The following is a 20,742-nucleotide window of genomic DNA, read 5'->3' as shown; positions in this document are numbered from 1 at the left end:
TATCGGAGTGTCTTTTCAACATTTTTCAGGGTTGTGGACACCTAAATATTTTCCAATACAAATGCAGGCCCTTGAACAATGAATTGTGCAGTGACTTTAAGCCTGCTGACAATAGACTTGCATCTCTCTTAAGTCCCTTTCATGGACCACCAAGAAATGGTTGCAGGACTTCTGGGGTCCTGAAGGTTTGTTCGCCATAGGTTGAAAAATACTGATCTTTCCTTTGTAGATTCTGCTATTTTAATGGGAAATTAATGACAGTCACTAAATGTCGTTTTTTTCTGGATGTTACATGTCTCCAAAAGATTTCATAATGGCTGGGAATAAATTAAGAGTGCAAATACATTAAAAAAGCTTCAAAAAGAATAAATTCTACTTGAAGGCAATAGTATAGTGTTGGGCAGATACTCATTTTTACTCATTAGTGCCTTAAGGAGAAGTCAGAGAACTTTATTTGCTTTGGAATGGGAGGTAATTTTTGACTCATAGCTCCTTTTCTATGTGGTTTGCTACTGAAAAATTGTGCCCAACAGGCGACTCTTTTACCCTTGCCCGTCATAGCACAGAGTAAAGAAATTTGAATCTTGTCCCTTGTGATTGTTCACATTTAGTCCACTAAAGCTTGAATGATAGCAGGATCTCGATACCACCTGATGCTACTAGTGACTACCTACCAGGATCCACAGTACTGGCAAAAAATAGCATGTCATCCAATTGCAGAAAACTTTTTTTTTAGTCCCAGACTCTGTTACTTCAGTCAGAATTTTAATTATATTTAGAGCCCTGAAGTTCATTTAGGTGCCTGCTGGGATTTTTAAGTAGGCATATGCACCTAAATTTTATGGCTTTGTGGCTGTTTGTTCCCCAGCTCTAAAATGGAGGTATAATGGAGGACTACTATAAATTACAGGGAATGTATGATGCTAAATAATGTGGAAAGAGCTCTTGTACTAGGGCAAAAAACCCACTGCATAAGTACCCGACAAAGAGGGTTACTTCACTCCTGCTATTGGAAATACATCTTCATTGCTGGGGAAATACCCTGAAACTTAAGGGCCCCACAGCCATAATCTGATTGAAATACAGAGCTTTTAATGCTTAAAAAAATTCTGACCAAATCATGTAATGTGTTGTTTAATCCAGTGGGATTGAAGAGCCTAACCGATAACAAATAATGACTTGCATGCTTAGCAGTTAAATGTAATAAAAATCAACCCAGAGTACTTTTTCAAGAGTACTTGAAACTGAATTCTGCCATCTGATACTTACACCAAACTTTGGTGGGTCAGTGTCCATCATACATGATTAGCTGAAGTAAGACAAATGCTACCTGTAGAATAATATGGTATTTCACAGTAACAAGCTTTAAAACAGAGTTGGATTAGTCCCATTTCTCTCTTTCCACTAATTTAATTTCTGAAAATTTCAATGTTGAAAAAAAAGTGGTTTTTTCTAGTTTTGTTCTAGGAGCCCAGGAGGTGATGTATTTAGTTTCCTTTTATATGTGTTTCAGTATGTGTTTTATTTTATACTTGTGATAAACTTCTCAAGTAGTAGTTTTTGAAGGGGGCTCTGTCTGTCATGCTACTGGTGTGGGCAAATTGCAGAAGGAAATGGAACGAAGGAGAATCACAGGTCTGGGTCGTTTTGAGAATCCTGTGAGAATTTTTTGCCTCTTTTCTTTTGCTCATTCACTTTTGTTTTGTGCAACAAGCGTAGTTTGGAAGAAAAAAGTGACGTTACATTTCCCTTTGCTATTTGGAGAAAGCATCTATCAGTTTGCAAGTCCTAGACTTAAATATCATTGCTGTGTCTTTCCCAGCTTTGGCTACGATGAGCTAGGACGCATCTGTTCCAGCAGTAATCTACCACTTGCTACAGGCTGGAGGAAGGATTGTCCCCTTTCTGAGCCTCTGTACACATGGATATACAGCATATGCAAAATTGTCTGCTGGGAGGTGCAGATAATACATTTTCAGCCATATGACCGCTTATACACACACATGTACATATACATAACATTTTTATATGGCTTCATTTAAGAGAAGATTGTTAAGTGAAGATGTAAAAATAGCACATTTTTTGAGACAATCAATTATGCAAGCACATTCATGTTTAATATGACACAATCCCTTGTCAGTGTCCATTTTTTAGTCAATCAGCTACAACTTAGATTTGTTTTAAATAATTGCCTTTGCCACTGAATGTGTATCATCCACTCAGTTAGGGAAGAGACTGCACAGAATGTAAAAATCAATGCCAACAAAGTGAGTAAACTCCACTGGTGGGAATCTGCTTTCCTGAGAGACATCTAAAGTGTGGTCCTTACCCGCTGGCTGTCCCCAGGCTCTGCAAGTGTAGGCACAGCGACATACAAGGGCTGCCAGGCATCAGCGTGGTCTTTTCAGTGCAAAACCAAAGTGATTTTCTCTGAAGCCCAAGACACTGGACATTTTTGCAAATTCTTCCCTGCATGGAGCCAGTTTCTGATAGCCTTTGTGCCTGCTTTGCGCAGTAGCTAAATGTATTACGGGCCAAGAGATAAGTAGCTCCTCTTTTAAATATGCGATGCTGAGACATGGTGCAGGGGGCCGCTGCTTCCCATCTCTGTCCCTGTGTCCTCCTTGGTGAGCTGAGATGTCCTTACGGCAAGTGGTTACATACCAAGATGATGGGCTTGGCATGCACGGGGATCATGGGGGAAGAAGAAAAAACTTCACTCTTGACTTGCATATACACGGCACAGGAGAGCGGAAAGCAGAGATGCCCCAGGCCAGTTGTGATGGAGCTGGTTTAGAGCCCGAGCAGCAGCATCAGTGCATTGCTCTGCGCAGACTAATTAACTCCGGCAGCCAGGTGCTTAATACTTGGCGCACTCAGGGCCTTAGTGAGTTTGTCTGTTTAAGCGCATTCTTGCATGCTGCTGATGGACCCAGAAGTATATTTATATATATTGCTTACTGCCTGGAAAGCTACAAATCAGTTACTGATAAGTATGCCACTTCCAGCAAGATTAATGTTAAATTCCTCCTTTTAGACTGGCAATTTGCAAATTGCTAAATTAGATTTTAACATTCGAATACTCTTTTTTCATGTCACACTTGCAGCATCTTCATTTTTATCACCTGATGATACTGTTTGCGTCGGTATTGAACTTTGAGGCATATTAATACGATACACATATATTTTGGTGGCAATTTTTTATAATGACAACAGTTCTCATGAAATCGACTAGAAAAAAATTTGCACAGAATAATGTAATCCGTTACAGTGGGGTTTGGTTTTTGTTTTGAATTGGATGGAAGGAAGGTATTTGTTTTGTACCAGGGAAAACAGGCAATACCATGCTGCTCTGAAGGTCTTTTATTGATAACTTCAGAGCTGGCATCTGAATTTTCCTATAGGCTGCCAATGATACCTAGAAAATTAGGAAATAAACAAGCACAAATGCACGATTATAAACCTGTGGGATCATTTCTGATTATCCATGGTAACATTAGATCTTCTATGGCTAACTTTGGTGAGCCCTATTTGAGCGCAGAAAAGTTTCAGCTGCCACAGAACGGCGTTAGTCGGACAAGTGTGGATGAGTGCAGGGATGTGGTTGCTGCCTCGGGGGCGGCACCGACCAGCGGAGATGTTTTGCTGCGTATCCCAAACTCAGCAGTGACCACCGAAGAACCAAAGGCCAGTTCGCTGCCGCTGTAAATGAAGCGTTGGAAGTGTTTCATAACAAGACAGGGAGTTTCAGTCTGGTTCCTCACTTCCTCGCCTTTTACAGTTTCTTTTTGAAGCATCAGTTTTATAGGCGAACGTGTGCACCTGGGATATTTTAATTTCCATACTCATCTTCACTGGTGTACCAAGTATATTCTAGATGGGAAATTGTGATGGTGGGAGAGAGGCAAGATGCGAAGGGAGTGATATAGGCAATTATTTTTACTTCCTTTTCTCTTATGCCTGTGAGGCTCCAGATTCCAGATTAGTGATCTCTCTGTAGGCATGTTTGGAGGCTACTTAACTCGTATTTGGGGGCAGAGCTGCAGTATTTGTTGATTTCTCTGTAATTGACTTGCAAGGTGATCTAGCATCGACAATTTAGCAAAGGCCTGTTGGGCCCCAGAGCACTCATTTTGTCATGAGCGTAAGCCCTTGACGGTGCTTGCTCATCGCCTCCAGCACCTGCCCTCCTTTGCTGAACCTCAGATCCCCCCTAGGCGCAGTGGTGGGAGAAGACCTGCCAGCAGAGCTGCTGTGCAAATGGGGCACTAATGGTTTGAGAATCTGAAGATGGTTAACTGATCTGTGCATTCAATTAAGATGAGTTTCTCAGTTAACAGGCACCCTGGGAAGAAATGAGTTACTTTCATTTCTGGGATTATGAGCACTTAATGAAGAAGACATATCAGAATTCTGCCTGTGTTGCATGAGATAACCCTAAAATGCAGCATGGATTTTCAACTTCCTCACCTAGCAAAAAAACTTGCCAGGTGAGAGGGAGAAATTGATACTTGCATGAGTTCTCTTGCAGACAGGCTTACGGGGCTGAATGTAAAGTGGCATTGCATGCAAAGTTGGATTCTACTTTATATTTTTCTTGAGGTCTATCACTTTGCTTGTGACTTGCTTATTTAAAATTGTAATTCAAAATGTAATTTAAATAACATTTACCATATTCTTTCTGTAAGACTTACAACGTGACCAGAATGTCTGAGAAAGATGGATGTATCAGACTAGAGGTGGAGGCTTGGCTATCTGATGTATATATGCGAAATATAAACTAAGCGACAGCCAGTAAAGTTTCCAGCCAGTATCAGTATAGTTTCAGAAAAACTGACAGAATGGTTCTGCTTTATACTGGTTAAGGATCTTGGACAAAGTGAATTTAAGATGAGTTTGTGCTGGGCCTAAATGACTAATAGGCACGTTCAGGAGAAGCAAGGAAAACATACATATTTCACACCAGCTTTGCACTGACATTGCTGACAGATGGGAAGGATGTTTGTGGGGATGATACTTTGGTTTTGGGACTTCCCTTTATATTGCAGCTTCCATAAGGAATAGGTGGTATCACTGTGTCTCATTAACTGTTACAGCTAAGGGGAAGCGAGCAGCTGACTGTCTTAGTGACCAGCTGCCTGGAGAAGCATGGCCGCTTTCTTCAAAAGTGCAGATTGGACCCAGGGGCTGGAGTTTCTTACCCCCATCTTATGTTTGCAGAGACTGAGAGACTGTATAGGATTGTAAGCAAAAGAAATGAATGGTGATGTATCAGGGAGAAGAGAAAAGGCAGGAAGGACTGCTTTCACCTGTGGACATCACCCATTTGCAATATTTTTGCCACATAAGAGCGCTTACACAAGTGAGCTAGCAGGGCATGGCATGTTCAGAATAACACTGTGAACCTGCTGCTGCCAGAGCAAATAGGCTGTGCTGCAGGAATCCCTCTCCTAAACATGCTGTTCTCACTTACAGTCCAAGTTATTAATGAAGGGTCTGGGCTGGCTTTTCATCATTGGTACAGAAATACCTGTAAATGAAGGGGGGAGGTCTGGGGGCTGTTTGAGGTCCATGAAAAACAGGGTCCTTCTCCTGAGAAAGGCTGCTGGAAGAGGGGAGTGGACTGGGAAGCACTGACAAAGATTAATCTCTTCCAAAGTCTAAGGGGTGAGGTGGATGGGAAGCCCCCTTTTTGGGGTTTGGTTTCGAAAGACTGCTGCCAGGCAAAAAATCAAGGTGGATTTGGTAGGCTTAGGTGCTGCACTGTCTTGACATGTGAGTAGGTGAGGACCTCATGCACACTCTGTTTATGTGCATGCATACACACGAAACATGGGAAGGAGGTGCCGGGAGGGGGCTGCAGCTGGCGTGAGCGAATCACCCCTCCTTGGTTGCAGGTTGGCAGCTGAGCCCGTGCGGGGAAATGGGTGTTAGTCCCCTTAGGCTGAGGAGGAAAATTAAGTCAGGTTCCCTGTTTACTTGGTGAGATCTTTTCTTGGGTATAATCAGTGCAGTAAAGAATAAAGTGGAAGTTTTCTTTGCCCCTTCTGGTAGGAATAAGTAAAGATATTTTGCTTCCAATACTGTATTGGTCAGGACCATTGCAGTCACTTCAGAGGGAGGGGAAAAATAAATTAGAATTATTGTTATGAGCCTACTGTACCTTGGACATTGGTAGATGGGTCATGCAATATTACTCTTTGCTTGTTTACTGTTCTCCTCAGCAACTCACCTTGGTTAATTAATTAGTTTCAGTTAAATTACTTTCACATATGGATAATTTTCTTTTTACCACCACCCGGTACCTCCTTTGATTAAATTAAATCAAGCACGTAGTCAATCACTTTTCTGCCAAACAAAGAAAAAGTAAAGTCATTAATATGGTTTTCCGTCATTTATAAATTACCTAGGAAAGCAACTGAGGAGGCGTTCGGTTTGGTCCTGAGGTATGGCTAGTTGGTGCATGTAAGGCAAAAGCAATACTGCATCTTTAAACAGGCTTGAATAAGGTTTCTTTAACTATTGAGCCTAACTCTGAGATCTCCCCTGCTGTGAGCCATAAGTTGCTTGTAGGCTTGTTCTAGAGAGTAATAAGTATTGTTGTTTAGCAATTGTGTTGTTGAAATTCAGCTCCACTATGTCTGACAGTATTTATCTAAAATACTTTCCCTGGTGCGTGCTCAAGTTCCAGTAAACCGTGTCTTATTGTGCGACCTTTTCATTTTCCAGTGAAAAGGGATCAGCTCGTCAGATAAAAGCTACAAGCTGGAGTACAGGAAAAATGCGTGCTCAGAAAATCCGAGCATGATTGAAAACAAGATGTGTTAAATCAATGCAGTTTATCGCCTGCCTATTCCTGGCAATTGCTGTTCTAAGCTCATTCTGAGCACACACTAGATGATAAAAGTATAGTGTCACAGTGCTCACTGGGGTGTGAGGGCAGGGAAACATGTTTATCAGACAGGCTGGTATGATTTTTTTTTTTTACCCTTGATAACAGTTATTGTCAAAATTTTTGCAACCCCCCCCCAACTATTATAGGAGCAGGTGATATAACTGCTGCTAAAATCAGAGAGTACCGAGAGCTCTCAAATTACACATTTCTATTTAAATGTTACAAACTAGCAAACAACAAACCCAACTATTTTAATTTTAAACAATTTGCTGCATCATTGAGGACATAGCCAAAATAGTCCTTTTGCTTTCGAGTGAGTAGCCTTATCGCAATTTCATGTAGACAAATCAAAGCTAATGTTTAGAAATAAAGATGTTTGGAAACTATTGTTTTCTCAAGAGATTTAAGCTTAGTTATAGAGAGGGATTAAAAACCTAAATTAAACCTCACAGGAGGTCAGTCCCAAGAATATCACACCTATAACGTTTGTTACAGCTAGGCACAATTCATCTCATTTTTATGATTCAGCTCTACTTGTATTTCTCTGTGAATCTCATTTGCAGAGATTTCGGATGTGATAGCCAGTGTTTTTCTGATTTTCTGTGTTGAAGATTCTTTTTACTTTGACCATGTGCATTTGCACATCAGAAGTCTACAATTTTGAGGAACTGCCAAATTTAGGCTAAGGTGCTTTCTGATAGGAATGGCTTTGGCATTCAGACAGGACACTGAGTTTTTCATTGGTAATAATTTTTTTTTTTAATAATCTGAAAAGAAGATGGGAAATAGCAGGGTTAAAAGAGAGAGAGAGGGATTCAAAAGAAGGCTTCAAAAGGGTTCAAAAGAAAATATTTCTGCATACCAACATGTTACATTTTTTAATGCTGTCTACCTCAAAGGAGTTTGTGAAGGGTGACAAAAAGAAACAAATTCCTGTATGTTATACAAAATTATCTCTGTGAAAATTGTAAAGGTGTCTGCACCTACATTGTAGAATTTGAGGAGTCCATGTAAAGGAGAAATGTTGAAAATATGCATAGTAAAAGACGAAAAAAAAGGTTACATGAGGTGACATTTCAGCATTTCCTACACTCTGTATAGTACATCTCTGTTTCTGAGCCAACAGTTTAAAAATAAATGCAATGTCTTTGTTTTTTCAAAGTTTTTAAGTAGACCTAAATACAGATCTTATAGCTAACCTTAGGCACCAATTATTTTAAATCTTGGCTTGTATGCGTTTTTGTGCTTGTGCGTCTGTGTACACGTGTTTATTCATTTAAATGAAGGGGTAATCCATTGAGAGCTAGCCATTTTCAGTAAATTTTTTGCTGCATGCTCATGTGTATTACCAGAATGTGTCTGACAAATAGGAAAATATTCACATGTAAATGCTGTTCTTTCCCTTTTTATAATGACTGCCAAAGATGTATCAATTAACCTAGATGACTAGACAAAGTAACTAACATGCATTAATTTCCTTCTGGCCCTCTGTATACACATCCCCAGTGATTTCTACCAGCCTGTTCTGAAATTGGTATGTTTAAATGCCAGTGCCGGAAACTGGACTCTCTTTTGGACTCCCTTAAGGCCAAATCTTCCCCATTAGACAAGAGGTCCGTGCAGTCAGAAGAAGAAGAAACTGTGAAGCTCACAAATTGTTTGACTTTTTTTTCAAGCCAGATTGCAGGTTGCTAAGAGTGAACGTTCAGAGTTAATGTATTTTGAGAAACCAACTTGTGTTTCTTGCTAGACAGATCTAGTAATCTCATTCCTTAACTTTCATAAAAAAATTTGGGCTCAAGACATGCATTCCTTGCATCGTCAGCACCCCCACTGGCTGCAGAGACTGGGCCGGGTGGGAAGGGAATAACTCCTCTGGTTCTTAGTTGCTGGAGAAAAATTGTTATCAGGAAGAAAATATCACGCTGTCTATCATGTTTGTAATAACACTGATGAACACAGTGGAGCTGCCTCAAATGCTGGCCTATTGCATCTTTAGTTCAAGTAAAGAGCAGTCACTGGGGAAACTCAAGAGATCTAGGCGTTAGATTTATCAGTTGACTCAGCTCTGCATTTTTATTGCTTGGCACATGCACGTGGTGTCTGTTTGGGCATTACATGGCAATAAAATATAGGAATTACATTTCAGATATCTCTATCACTTTCTATTTCTAATTAAAAAAATGACTTCATGTCACAGTTTGATTTTAAAAATGGAAATTCAATGCACAAGAGTATGTTTAAGTGAGGGAGTACTGAGACCAGAAAAGCAAGGAAATTCTGAGTTAGCACTGGAAGGGCCTCTCTAGCTCAAACCTTTCTGTGCAGGCTCTCACTGTCCCACCCGCTTCCGTTTTCCATTGCTTGTGGGAATAAACACTCCAGGGAAAGTCAGTGGAAAGGAAACTTTATAAAAAGCAAGCCAAATTCACAACAACAGCAACAGCAAATAGCTCAAATGCTTGCATGTTTTCATTTAATGGTCTTTAATTAGCAAAGGAATAGTCTTTGCAGGGAGATTTGCAAAACAGACTTTTTTTCATTTGATGGTGGGGTTTTGAAGTGGTTTTTTTGCTGTCTTTGTAGAGCAGGCATAAAGAGGCCACTATGCATAAGAGTTGTTGGGTAGGGTTTGCTTACAGCATGCCATGTCAAGATGTTGCTTTATAATATCGTCCATTGTCAGAACTGTTGTACTGCAGGGCCTCAGCAAGGCATTTTGGCACCTGGAGTTTTATATTAATATGGTCTGTCCTGTCCTATCCCTATCTCCCAGAGTCAAGATTTTATTTTGTTAAAGTCAGGGGCTTCTAGCAGAAATCACACAGAGCTTGGAGACAGAAGCCAAAGGCTGTTAGCAAAGGCAAAGACCCTGGATCAGCTCCGTGGCAGCATCTTGCCTCTACAAGAGGCAGGAGCTCCTGCTTTCCATCTCCATAAAGTCCATGCCCGCTAAGAGTGGGGAGTTGAAAGCCACAACCTTTCGTGTGACTACTCTCAGTTGTTGCCGCTTGCACCCCATACTGCTATTTCTCAGCAGTGAGGAAATACAGACAGAAGTACAGATTAAAAAGGAAGAGAGCTGATTGTAGAGGTGGGCATCTGAGTAGATGGAGGAAGAGGCCAAATGCCCAGGAGAAACGAAGTCCTTAGCTATAAAATGCCTCTGAAGATGCTATGATTGCAAGGCTCCTGTTGAAGAGTCTGTCTTCCTAGCTGCCCTTGGTTTTATTTAAAATGTTCATTCTCTGTGGCTTCAAATATTCTGATTCAGTTTAAACTGGGCACAGAGAGACATGTTAAATGTGTTCTTGGCCTGGCCTTCATTGCTGTGACAGTGCTGCAGCATTTTTGCATGGATTTCTTCATATTCTTGTGGCTATAAGGTGTTGAGATCAGTAACTTTGTGTGTCTTGGCCACAGAGTCAACTCTGTTCATGTTTTGGTGAAGTTTCTCTCATCAGACAGGAAAAAACTCAAATAAACCTCATTGTAGACCCCACAGCCCCATCTCTTTGACATTATAGTTCAGGGCTTGTCGCTAGGTGTCTAATTTTGTTCTAGAGCCAAATTCTAAAAAAAATTATTTGTGAAGAGACTAAGGTAGAGTCTAAAGAATCTTCCTGTTGTAGCCACTGTTGTAGCCACAACCTTCTGGACATAATCTGAAGACATTATAACTCTGCACTTCTGCAGGTCATTCTTACCTTCTTCAAACTCTCCCCCACGATGCCTCTGCCTTCCAAGAAAAGCAGTGAGACTCTGGTGCACCACAGGAGAAAGCACTGTGGGTCATTTAATTCCCATGTGCAGCCTTTCCCTGGGTGTTTCAGTTAAAACAATCAAGACCAGATTTCTCATCTGGGATAGGGATGGTCCGACCTGTGGACATGAGGCCAATTTGTTTAGTAGCCTTCAGCCTTTTTTTGTTTTTGTTATTTGAGCCCTCTGTGTCCTTTCGCTCTCATTGCAGCCTTTTCCACTGGAAAAGCATATGGGAAGTTCATAGGTCTAAGTGCTGCTTTCTCATTGGTTTTGGGTCAAACAGAATGAAAAAGAAACAAGGGCTATAAAATAAAAGGAATAAATGAAACCATGAATGCATGGGAAACAAATTAACTGGATATGTTTTACGTTTTGAAATATTTCCATAATGCTTCTATGTAGTGTGTGTTTATTTTTCTTTGAATAATAATGTTAAAATGTGTCTAATTCAATTACCCTCTGCATTCACTGAATGAGTTTTCCTTGGTGAAGAGTTCTCCTGCACTACCCCAAGCTACGAATTCCATATGATATTTGAACAGGTCCTTTTAATTGCAGATATTAAGTGTCGATCATTCTGCTGTAAGTTGGCAGCATGGCCAGAGAAACAAATTCCTCTCTCAGATACATCAGACAGTCATTCAATTAACGACCAAAGCTTTATTGACACAGTAGGAATTCATTATGTGAAATATTAAAAAAAGCCCTCCACTGACTAGTTAAAAAAAAAAGAGAGAGAGAGAGACTTTTAAAGATGGTGGATTAGCTACATGTAGTTATTAAAATTATTTGTGCAGAATTTGAAATTATAGTTATGGTGGAAACATTTTTCTCAGAGGCAGAAGCAGCATTTCTGTTGAAAAATAAGTTGGACTTTGAAAAGATGAATATAATGTACGCATCCTTATTTCCATAGACATTGTGCATTTTCTTGATTAAAAGCCTTAGATTTTATGAGTTATGGCTTTAGACTTGCTGCATAAAGAGCTTCATGGCTTATTCTGTTACAGTCTAATTTGAAAGAAAGTTCTTCCTCAAGGGTTTAAGAAGTAATTCATAAAATGGTAAGAATAATAAATATTGTGCCTTAACTCATACACTAGGATAGATAGACAGATTTTGTACACCTGGGTGTAATTTTAGTTAATTCACACAAGAGACAGGCTGAAAGTTTATTGTTTGGAAGGAGAAAAATGGCTTAAATCTTGTATTTGCAAAAATGATTATATTAGCTTAAATGAAAATGCTACTCTATTAATGGCTTCAATAAGCTTTGCATTTGGAAAAGTATTTTAATAAAAAGTTACCTGAAGTTTACTGCAACTTAAAATATGTAAGTGAGGGAAAAGTACTTACTTTGATTTATATGTCTTTTGGAGGTGTAATTATTGGCTTTTTACTCACCTATGTAAAACAATGTACTTTTGTAAATGGATTTCTGGCCACTTTACTCCTTTTTTTTTCACATAAAAAGTAAGCACTGTCAATCAAAGAATTTTAAGGTTTATTTCCTCTTTAGAAATGATTGATAGCCTTTTAGATTTACAAGTTGACAAGTTAAAGGGTTCTATCGGTATAATTATGTACTAAATTCACAGTCTTTCAATTTAAATGTCCTTTTAAAACCACAAGATTATCATACCTGTATTTTGAAAAGTGGGCCAGTCAGTTTGGGTTGGTATACAAATTGCTTCCATTAGCCTTGGGACCTATTTGAATTTAATACGGTTTTTTAAAGTTAGTAGTACTTTCAATAGTACTTTTAAAATTTAGGGTAATGGGAATGCATTTTAAGTACAGTATGTGTTAGCTTGTTTTTAATGTATGGATGTCAAGAACACAAATAGAGAGTTTGTCTTTCTTATTGATTCTTTTTTTCCAATCATGGAAAAAAAAAATTCTTTGCATTAGAGCACTGGGAAATGAGTTATTGTGAATGGACTTCAAAGGCAGAGACCAGGCTCGCACCTACTGGGGACAGAGGCAAAACCTTGCATGAAACTGGTATCTGACCTTGTATGTTAGCTGCCACGAAGGGTGGCCTGAGCACTGGCTCTTCTGCAATGCTTGGAGATCAGAAAATTACCTTTTCTTTTTAGTTTTGCCAGCTACTGACACAGGAACTGGTGTGGCCTTAACGCTGAAGGTGGGGTTAAATATTTAAACAGGGCTCTTTCTTTGAGATGTGACTAATTACATTTGACTTGGATTATAAATGAACTGAGAAATGGAGGGCTTATATTGTCCCATCTGTGGTTAGATGTTCAGGCAGCTAAAGATTTCTTTTTTTTCATTTTGTCTAAGATTGAAAAGGTTGAACAGTTATAGACTAATGAGTGATATTTGACAACTACAGTTTAGGACCCAATCTTACAAATTGCTGTGTGCAGCCTCTCCCCACCACTAAAGTAAAGCTGAAGCTATTTGAAGCAGAAAGTTTTCAGTATCTCTCAGAGGATGCTTGATGCCTTGTGAGATTGGACCATAAAATTAACATTTTTTTTGGTCATTTAGTTCAGAAAATACTCACAGGAAATACTCTGTGGATTTCAAATGTGTTGAATGTGTGGGAAGATATGAGAAAATTACTTCTATCTCTGGGGGTATTTCAGAACTGGCCTCCATTTATAATATTGCAGAATTTAGTAACTACTTTCCCAAAGGATGTAAAGGGAAAATGGCCATAAACTAGACTGAATTAGAGAAGAAATACATTTGACAGAACCATGCTAAAATCTTCTAACATATTTGCAAAAGAAATGTAAATTAGAACTGTAGGGGTTTTTTTAAATCTTCTCAAAGAACAGCTATTTTGATAATAAATATAAATAACAGTAAATTAATTTATTTTAAAATTTGAAGAAGGTCTAAACTAAACAGGTCTATGATAAGAAGCCATGTAAGGAAACTCAAAGGTAATGAAACCGGGGGTTTACAAATCCAGGTACTGTGATATTTTCTGCAAAACTACACAACAGAGTGGACAGCATGTGGACAGGGTGTGAAAGAAAACATGGAAAAAAGGCCCAACCATCCAAAACCCAAAAAGGGCACAAGCAGGGGAAAAGCCTTATTCTCAACCCTTTCATACAGTGACCTGAACATAAATAAAAGATCAATTTCAGATATTCCTGATAAAGGGAAATGGATGAAAAAACCCAAGGAGTCTAGAGGGATGCCATGATCTCTGGGGCAATAAAAAACTTCTGGCAGTAGTCCAGAAAGTGAAATCCTGAAAGATTTCTAGTCTGGTGTTACCGTAATACTGTAACAGTAATTTCAGGATATGCTCAGAAGATTCCTTTCTGGTATGAGAGAAATGTTGCGATTCTGCTGGGCTGTGTGACTCTCCAGCCAGGCCCCATCAGCCGCACACTCCTGTTTCGCTGCTGTTGGGTAGATCTGAATTCCTGTACACAACCCTCCTTCTGCTTCCATTTGCAGTAGCATTGCTGGGCCTGCTCATGGAGTTGGGATGTACTGAAGGTCCAGGAGTATATAAAAATCTGACGCTTTGGTTGCCAGTAGGACCATCTGCTGTAGAAATGTGGTTTGAAAATAATAATTTAAACAGAACAGTTTCTTTAAAAACTGGACTGTTTTGTGGGATTGTTTATGGAACACCAATTAATTAAAAACAAGCCAGGGATTAGATATTACTTACATGGTAACAATGTGGTCTGGCTGAAGATCTTTAATGTTAGGAGTATGAAAAAATGTTCTCTTCACTTAAAAGGTGGAAGTGTGGACAAATTGTGCCATATCAATCAGACTGATGGAGTTGTGTAACTTGCTGTGGGATAAGCATCACTGAGCCATTTGAGAGTGCTTACACAAGTGAGACTGGGAGGTAGAGTTTGATGCTAAATCTCTTTGCAAGAATCAGGTGGCATCATTCTAGCCACGTAATAAAGTTCATAGTAAAACCATCATAGATGTGCAAGTTATATTCATAATTTAGCAGGCAGACCTCATGCAAGAAATAATTTTTTTTTGCTATTAATAAGCTAAGATAAAATAAGAAAAACTTTAAAGTGACCCAAAAATGAAAAAAAAAAAAAAATTAGATTTCCTTCCCACTAAAAAAAAAGGCTGAAAATATAAAAATCCATATTGGATTTTTTTTTTTTTCATTTAACTCAAAAAAATTGCAAACAAATTGCTGTGGAAAATTTCGTCATCTCTGTTGGCATGGGAGAGTCAAGATGCGCTGCTGTTTAGAGATGCTTGAGAATGCTTGACTCTTGTTCCAGTTCACGAAAGCACTTAGGAAATTTTAAGCACATGTTGAAGTCTCACTAACATCTGAGTTTTAAAGTGATCATATGACTGGAAACATAGCTAGAAGGTCATTTAGTGCAGTCCCCTGTAATTATAGGCAATCGTATAAAAAACATAATGTGCTCAAATTTGCTTTGCTGAAAGCAAATGGGTTTAAGTATGTGCTTACAGATAAGCATGTGCTTAAAGGCTTGGCACAATCTGAGCTTTGATTAATGCAGGCAGACCAGCATTTTTGTGAAGATTAAAGTGTTCCACTTCTACCATTTCTTTACTCCATTTTATTGGAGAAGGACTGGGGAAAGATGAACTAAAAACATAGATGATTTTTTTTTTTTTAATTCATTAAGTCTTTTGGATCTGTTTAGTGCTGATCAGAGCCTGAACTGGGCTGCTGAAGTCAGTGTCGATGAGTAAAATGTAAAGCCTCTGCCAAGACAAATGCCTGTAGTTCACAACAAAATTATATGTGATCATTGCACATGGAGCATATTAAATGTATAATAGAATCTGGAACAAGGGAGACTCCTTAATAGTTACTTCTTTTGTCTTCCAATCACAAAGGGCCTTCCTCATAATATGAAAGCAGGAAAAAACCAACATGAAACATGAGGTGCAAAGTATTTATGAAATTAATTTCATCACGGCTTTCAGAGATAATAATTCCTTCCTATTTGGAAGATGTATGCAACACCCCAAATTTTTCAGCAACCTTGTTTTAGGAACTCGAGTAGGAAGCTTTGCATTACTGTTTGAACCAAAGCCTCAGAACCAACCTCAAATAACGTTTGACTTCACAGTCAGTGCTGATTTCAGTAAAAGGGGATTTTGCTGTGATCCTTCCTTGGTCTTGCAATGCATTGCCAATTGTTACAGTGCAACGGAGACTGCTTGCTATGCGTTTGTCACATCACGATGTTGTTTGTTGTTGTTTCAGCTCTGAATGAACCCACCATTGACTATGGTTTCCAAAGGTTACAGAAGGTTATCCCCCGGCACCCTGGTGACCCTGAACGCTTGCCAAAGGTCAGCACAAAGTTTATTGTTTTATTAAATATGGTAAAGCTGGTTACTGCATGTTTTTGTCTGAAAGTGCAAGACGCTGTAAATGTAATGGTCCCGGTTTGGTACCCAACCCGGATAAGCTGAAACAGGCATGACCGATAAAGCCCAATCAACAACTTTCATTGTAGACTTAAGAGACTTCTGTGACTTTCTGAGTCACAGCTAACTCAAACAGCTCTTGCCTTGCTTAAAAGTAAATCTTACTCTGTGTTCTGAAATACTTAACAAAGAACATGTTTTTGGTTGGTATTTTGGAACCTGAGCAGCTTATTCATAGAAGAATGATGTTTCTTGGTTTTGGTATCACAGTAGTACTTGCCATTATGATTTTGAGAACTTCACCACTGATAAAATCAAGTTACTTGGATCTTCAGGGAATGTGTGTCCACTGCTGCTGCACGATGTATTGGTATTGGATAATAATTATTATATATTGCTTTATTTCAGGATTGCTGAAATAATTAGCACAATGGTAGTGAATAGATTTGATGTTCGTTCCCATGAAAATTAATAGGAGTTTTTTGTTGATTTCTGTTAAGTAAAAGATAAGGAAGAAACAGAATAGTTCACATAGGCTTCTAGCACTTCTTTCTCGTACTGTGAAAACACTGTCCGGGTCTGCACTCATCTGTTCTTGCTTCGTTGCCATCCTGTATTTTCTCTGGCAAGAATTTGCGGCCAATTTTGTGATATACTAGAGAAAGAGGTGGGGTATTTGACAAAGTGTTGCTCTGAGCAATAGCATGCGTGAACTGCAGTCACTCTGTGTGACCAACTGCCACCATATGTTTTATCTGCTCTAGTATCATGGCTATTAGTGAGTGAGTTGGGGAGTCAAATAGGCCAAGTGTGTGTATTTGAAGAACACCGCCTTTGACTTATGGAAAGGAAGATGTGAATTTGCAGACCTGAGACATAGAACAAATTGGGCTTTGATGCCTTAGGTCAGATCCCTCAAATAATGCAAGTCCAGTATAGCCTTTGTGAGTGGGTAAATCTTGTGACCTTTCTTCCGTAGCTTCCTGAGCTGTCAGTTGGCTTTCATCAAGGATTGTTGTGGGCTTTGATTAGTTAAATTTCTAAAGCGCTTCAAAGGTGAGATGATTTCATGAACACCATAGCTTATTTGGTTTTATTTCTTAACAGAAATAAAATTCACTATATGACTTTTTCACAGGCTCATTAAATCTTTTATCTTTGCCTAGGAAGGCTGTAGACTGTGGTTTCGGGGTCGATGGTGTGTTGTCCTTCCATCTTACCACCAGAGAAACATGCTGTCCTGGAGTGTTACATTTTACATTGGCTCTGTTCACCCTTTACAAGCTGTCCCTTTCTCTGACTTTTGGACAGATTTGCAGCAGGACACAGCTTTCATAGGTTGTCAAATTTCCCTCCAGAGGTGCAACCCTTTCCAAAGAAAGAGACCATCCTTCTGTAGGGGCTCTTTCATCTGTATCGTACCCCTGCTGCCAAATGTGCAAGTGGAGAAAAATTGTTTCGCAGAAAATAAGAGACCAACCCTCACTATGCACCAGGCATTTGCAAGGCCCAAAAGACATGCTGCAAATGTCCCAATGTTCCAGCTGACTAGTAGATGGCTTTCCTCTAAATCAGGAAATTCAAGTAGAATAAAAACAGGCAATTCCAAACTGGTTATGCAGCTGGGGGTTGCAGTGCATCACCAACTTCCACAGATATTGGGCTCCCTTTCTGACACCCATGGCATTGAGGGGGTCCCCAGCAATGCTCTTTGTGCTGGTATGGGAATGCAGCTACAGGACTGAGCACCCTCCTCTTTCCCATTTAGACTGAGACTGTTACCACACTGATAACCACACGTTCCTGCTATCTAGTGTAGTGGGGTATAAAAACAGGCAGCAGAAAGCTCCATCTAGCTCCATATCCTGACTCCAGCATTTAGCAGGTATTTATGGATAGGGTGTGAGAATGAGGGCTAGTACAGAGTCATCTGTCCCCTTATATACCCTCTTGGCTTAATGTGTTTGTTCTGTTTGTTCTTTTCAAGCTATGTTTTCAAATTTTTAAATCAAGGGAAATTGTGGTTATGTATGCAGAAGTATGATGTGATGGCCAAAAAAAAAAAAAAGTTGCTGCTTAAGGACTGAACAAACTCGGTGAAGAAACTCATATCACTATGCAAGGTTAGAGGGAATCAGGATGAAGAGGACCTTTTTTTTTGTCTTTGGGTAATTCCTTCTGTGCAAGCTTGAAGGTTGGACCTCAAGTTCAAGTCTCATTAATATGCCACACACAGAGGCTGAATGCAGCAGGGGTTGGCACATGTCGACTTCTGTATTTGAGGCACTGATGGTTCAATTCCCAGCATCGCTTGCTGGCTCCAGGATCATAATCAAGGACACAGCGAGTCTCTGTGCTGGGTGAGCACCGCACAGCGCTCTTCCCCATGTCATTAAACCAGGAAGGGCTTTGGCAGTATTCCACTATAGTCAATTCTCAGTGGCTACTTAAAAGAGAGTTGGAAGCCATATGGCTTCCACAGTGGAACCACAGGCAGAGAGGGCAAATGTATGAGAGAGACAGAGAGTGAGACAGCAGAGAGGAGAGCAGTACTCAAAGCTTTCAGTATCCTTTCCTCCATTTTCCCCACTGTCCTGCCAGTGCATCCTCACTTTCTGTTCATTAGAAAGCTTGTACTTATGCACTAAATAAATACAACAAAACCCATTTCTATAATTTCTACTAGGGTTTGTGGCCATTATTCCACCGAAACATTACTGATGAATTGGAGATCTTTCAAGAAACAGAAATGGTGATAAATTTTGTGTTCATAAAGGCATGAGGTCCTTCCCATGGTCCAACAAGAGCATTCTGCTGTGTGACTTACCCCTGCAGTCGAGGAGACTTGTTGAGGCCATCAAGTGAGTGTTAGAACATGCTCTACCATCCAGAGCTGAGGAGTTAACAGCCATATCTGTGTCAACAGGCATTTCTGAAACCGTTGAGGCTACCTGAGAAGTTTGATCTCCACTAGTTTAGAACCAGTATTTTCAGAAGTGCTCATTGTTCATGCTTGGGATGAATGTTTTGAAATGGTCCAGCTATCTGCTGGAAGTAGGCCAAGAAAAAAAGCCAGATTTTGAATCTTTTTTTCTGTCTCCCAGTGCGTCAGTAGCCAAATTCCAGTGGAGAAAGTCCTCCCATAGTGAGGAGAAGGGGAACACCTGGGAACTAGGGTCTTTGGACTGCTAGACTGACAGTTGATGTAGAGATGTGTTTAAAGTGGAAATGCAATATATAGTTTATTGAGAAAAAAGAATGGGAGCTGATGTTGGCAGCTGGGCTATGGAGCCAGCTATGGGCCAGAGTCCTGTTCCCTTCTTGTACAAAGCAGGTCAGGGAAAGCAGCCAATGTAGGGTTGTCACTAGCAGATGTTCATGTCTATACATACACACACACACACGCACAAACACATGCACCAAGAGGAGAGACAGGCAGTACAGAGGTGGTGGGATTAGCACCCAAAGCTTGGAGTGAGATCAAGTACCAGGAGTGTGCTGGGTGGTATAGTCTTTCCTTTCTAATACAGACAGGAGGCAGATCAGAGGAAACAAGAGATCTCTGGGGAGAAGTGGAAAGAAATACCATGATGCTAATGTTAACAAATAGTATCGTTGTCCTGTAGGAGTAGTCTGTAGGAAGCCTGCCTGTGGAGCTAGGGAATAAGCCTGCATGTGTGTGTGTAATTTCTGTCTCATGTGTTTGCATATGTGCACACAAATACACATGTTGTTGGTTCTTGCATACATAACTACTGTGGAAATCAGAAAAAGTCCAGTTCACAACAACATGTTGAGTATATTGAGGTTCATTCATGTAACTACCCTACAATCCTTAAAGTAAATCCCTGGCAGATACATTGCGATTCTGCAATTTTGTTAAAACTCCACAGCTATAGCTGTAAAACCGTTTCAACTGTGAGCTAGATTTGAAACACATCCATCCTAAATGATTTAATAACAACGATTCCTCTTTATATGCAATTTCCTAGAATTTATTTGCCATTTTCACCACTCTTACAACTCATCACTTGTATTTAAATTAAGCACAAGATTGTTCACTCTGTGTTTGAGAAGCAAGTCGTTGCATTGACCCTCTCCGTCATCTGATGTCCTCTCCCTCCCAGTCTGTGACTTAAATGCTCTCTCTAGGAGACCCCTTATCTCTTCTTACTTCTGGTGTCTCTTCATGTAGATGAAAGTGGAGCCTCTCTCTCTCTCTAGCACACAGGGGCCTCCCTGCTGAGTGGAGAGCACACATAACCAGGCTCCACCTTCCCTTCAGCTCCTTTTCTCTGGTCAGTCATTAGACGCCCCCAAGACATATCTCATCTCCTCGTTTAGGACATTAATAGAAGACATGGTTATTAGGAAACAGTGGCTGGCAAAAGCAGTTATCTTTTCCCATATGAAATCTCACAGATCTGCCCTTTATCCATTGTGACATGGGTATTGTTTATATTGCAAATAAAGGTTGTTGCTAAATGTGGGTGGGTTGGCCCAGGCTTGCTAGTGGAGGTTAAAATAGCAATGAAGACAAGGCAACTCAGGTTTGCTGCTTCAGACAGACCCAATGGAAATTCCAGAATGGATCTCCATCTGCTAAATCAAGATACTGTATTTTAACCTAAGTTAGTAATTTTCAGCTAAGAAAACACATATTTTGGGTTTTTTTTCCACCCAGTATAACAAGAGGG

At 39.9% G+C, this 20,742-nt stretch overlaps 1 protein-coding gene across 15 annotated transcripts in view; it reads left to right on the top strand.

Moving 5' to 3' along the window:
- EBF1 (EBF transcription factor 1) overlaps positions 1-20,742 on the top strand; it is a 281,895-nt gene that overhangs the window by 234,843 nt on the left and 26,310 nt on the right. For all 15 annotated transcript variants that reach the window (XM_075715910.1, XM_075715916.1, XM_075715909.1 and 12 more), the window contains one exon: positions 15,879-15,967. In XM_075715910.1, coding sequence (XP_075572025.1) covers positions 15,879-15,967 — 89 coding nt within the window. The remainder of the gene's footprint in view (positions 1-15,878; positions 15,968-20,742) is intronic.

This window comes from Pelecanus crispus, chromosome 8, assembly GCF_030463565.1.
Source record: "Pelecanus crispus isolate bPelCri1 chromosome 8, bPelCri1.pri, whole genome shotgun sequence".
Classification (NCBI taxonomy): domain Eukaryota; kingdom Metazoa; phylum Chordata; class Aves; order Pelecaniformes; family Pelecanidae; genus Pelecanus; species Pelecanus crispus.
This window is presented reverse-complemented; position numbering and strand designations above follow the sequence as displayed.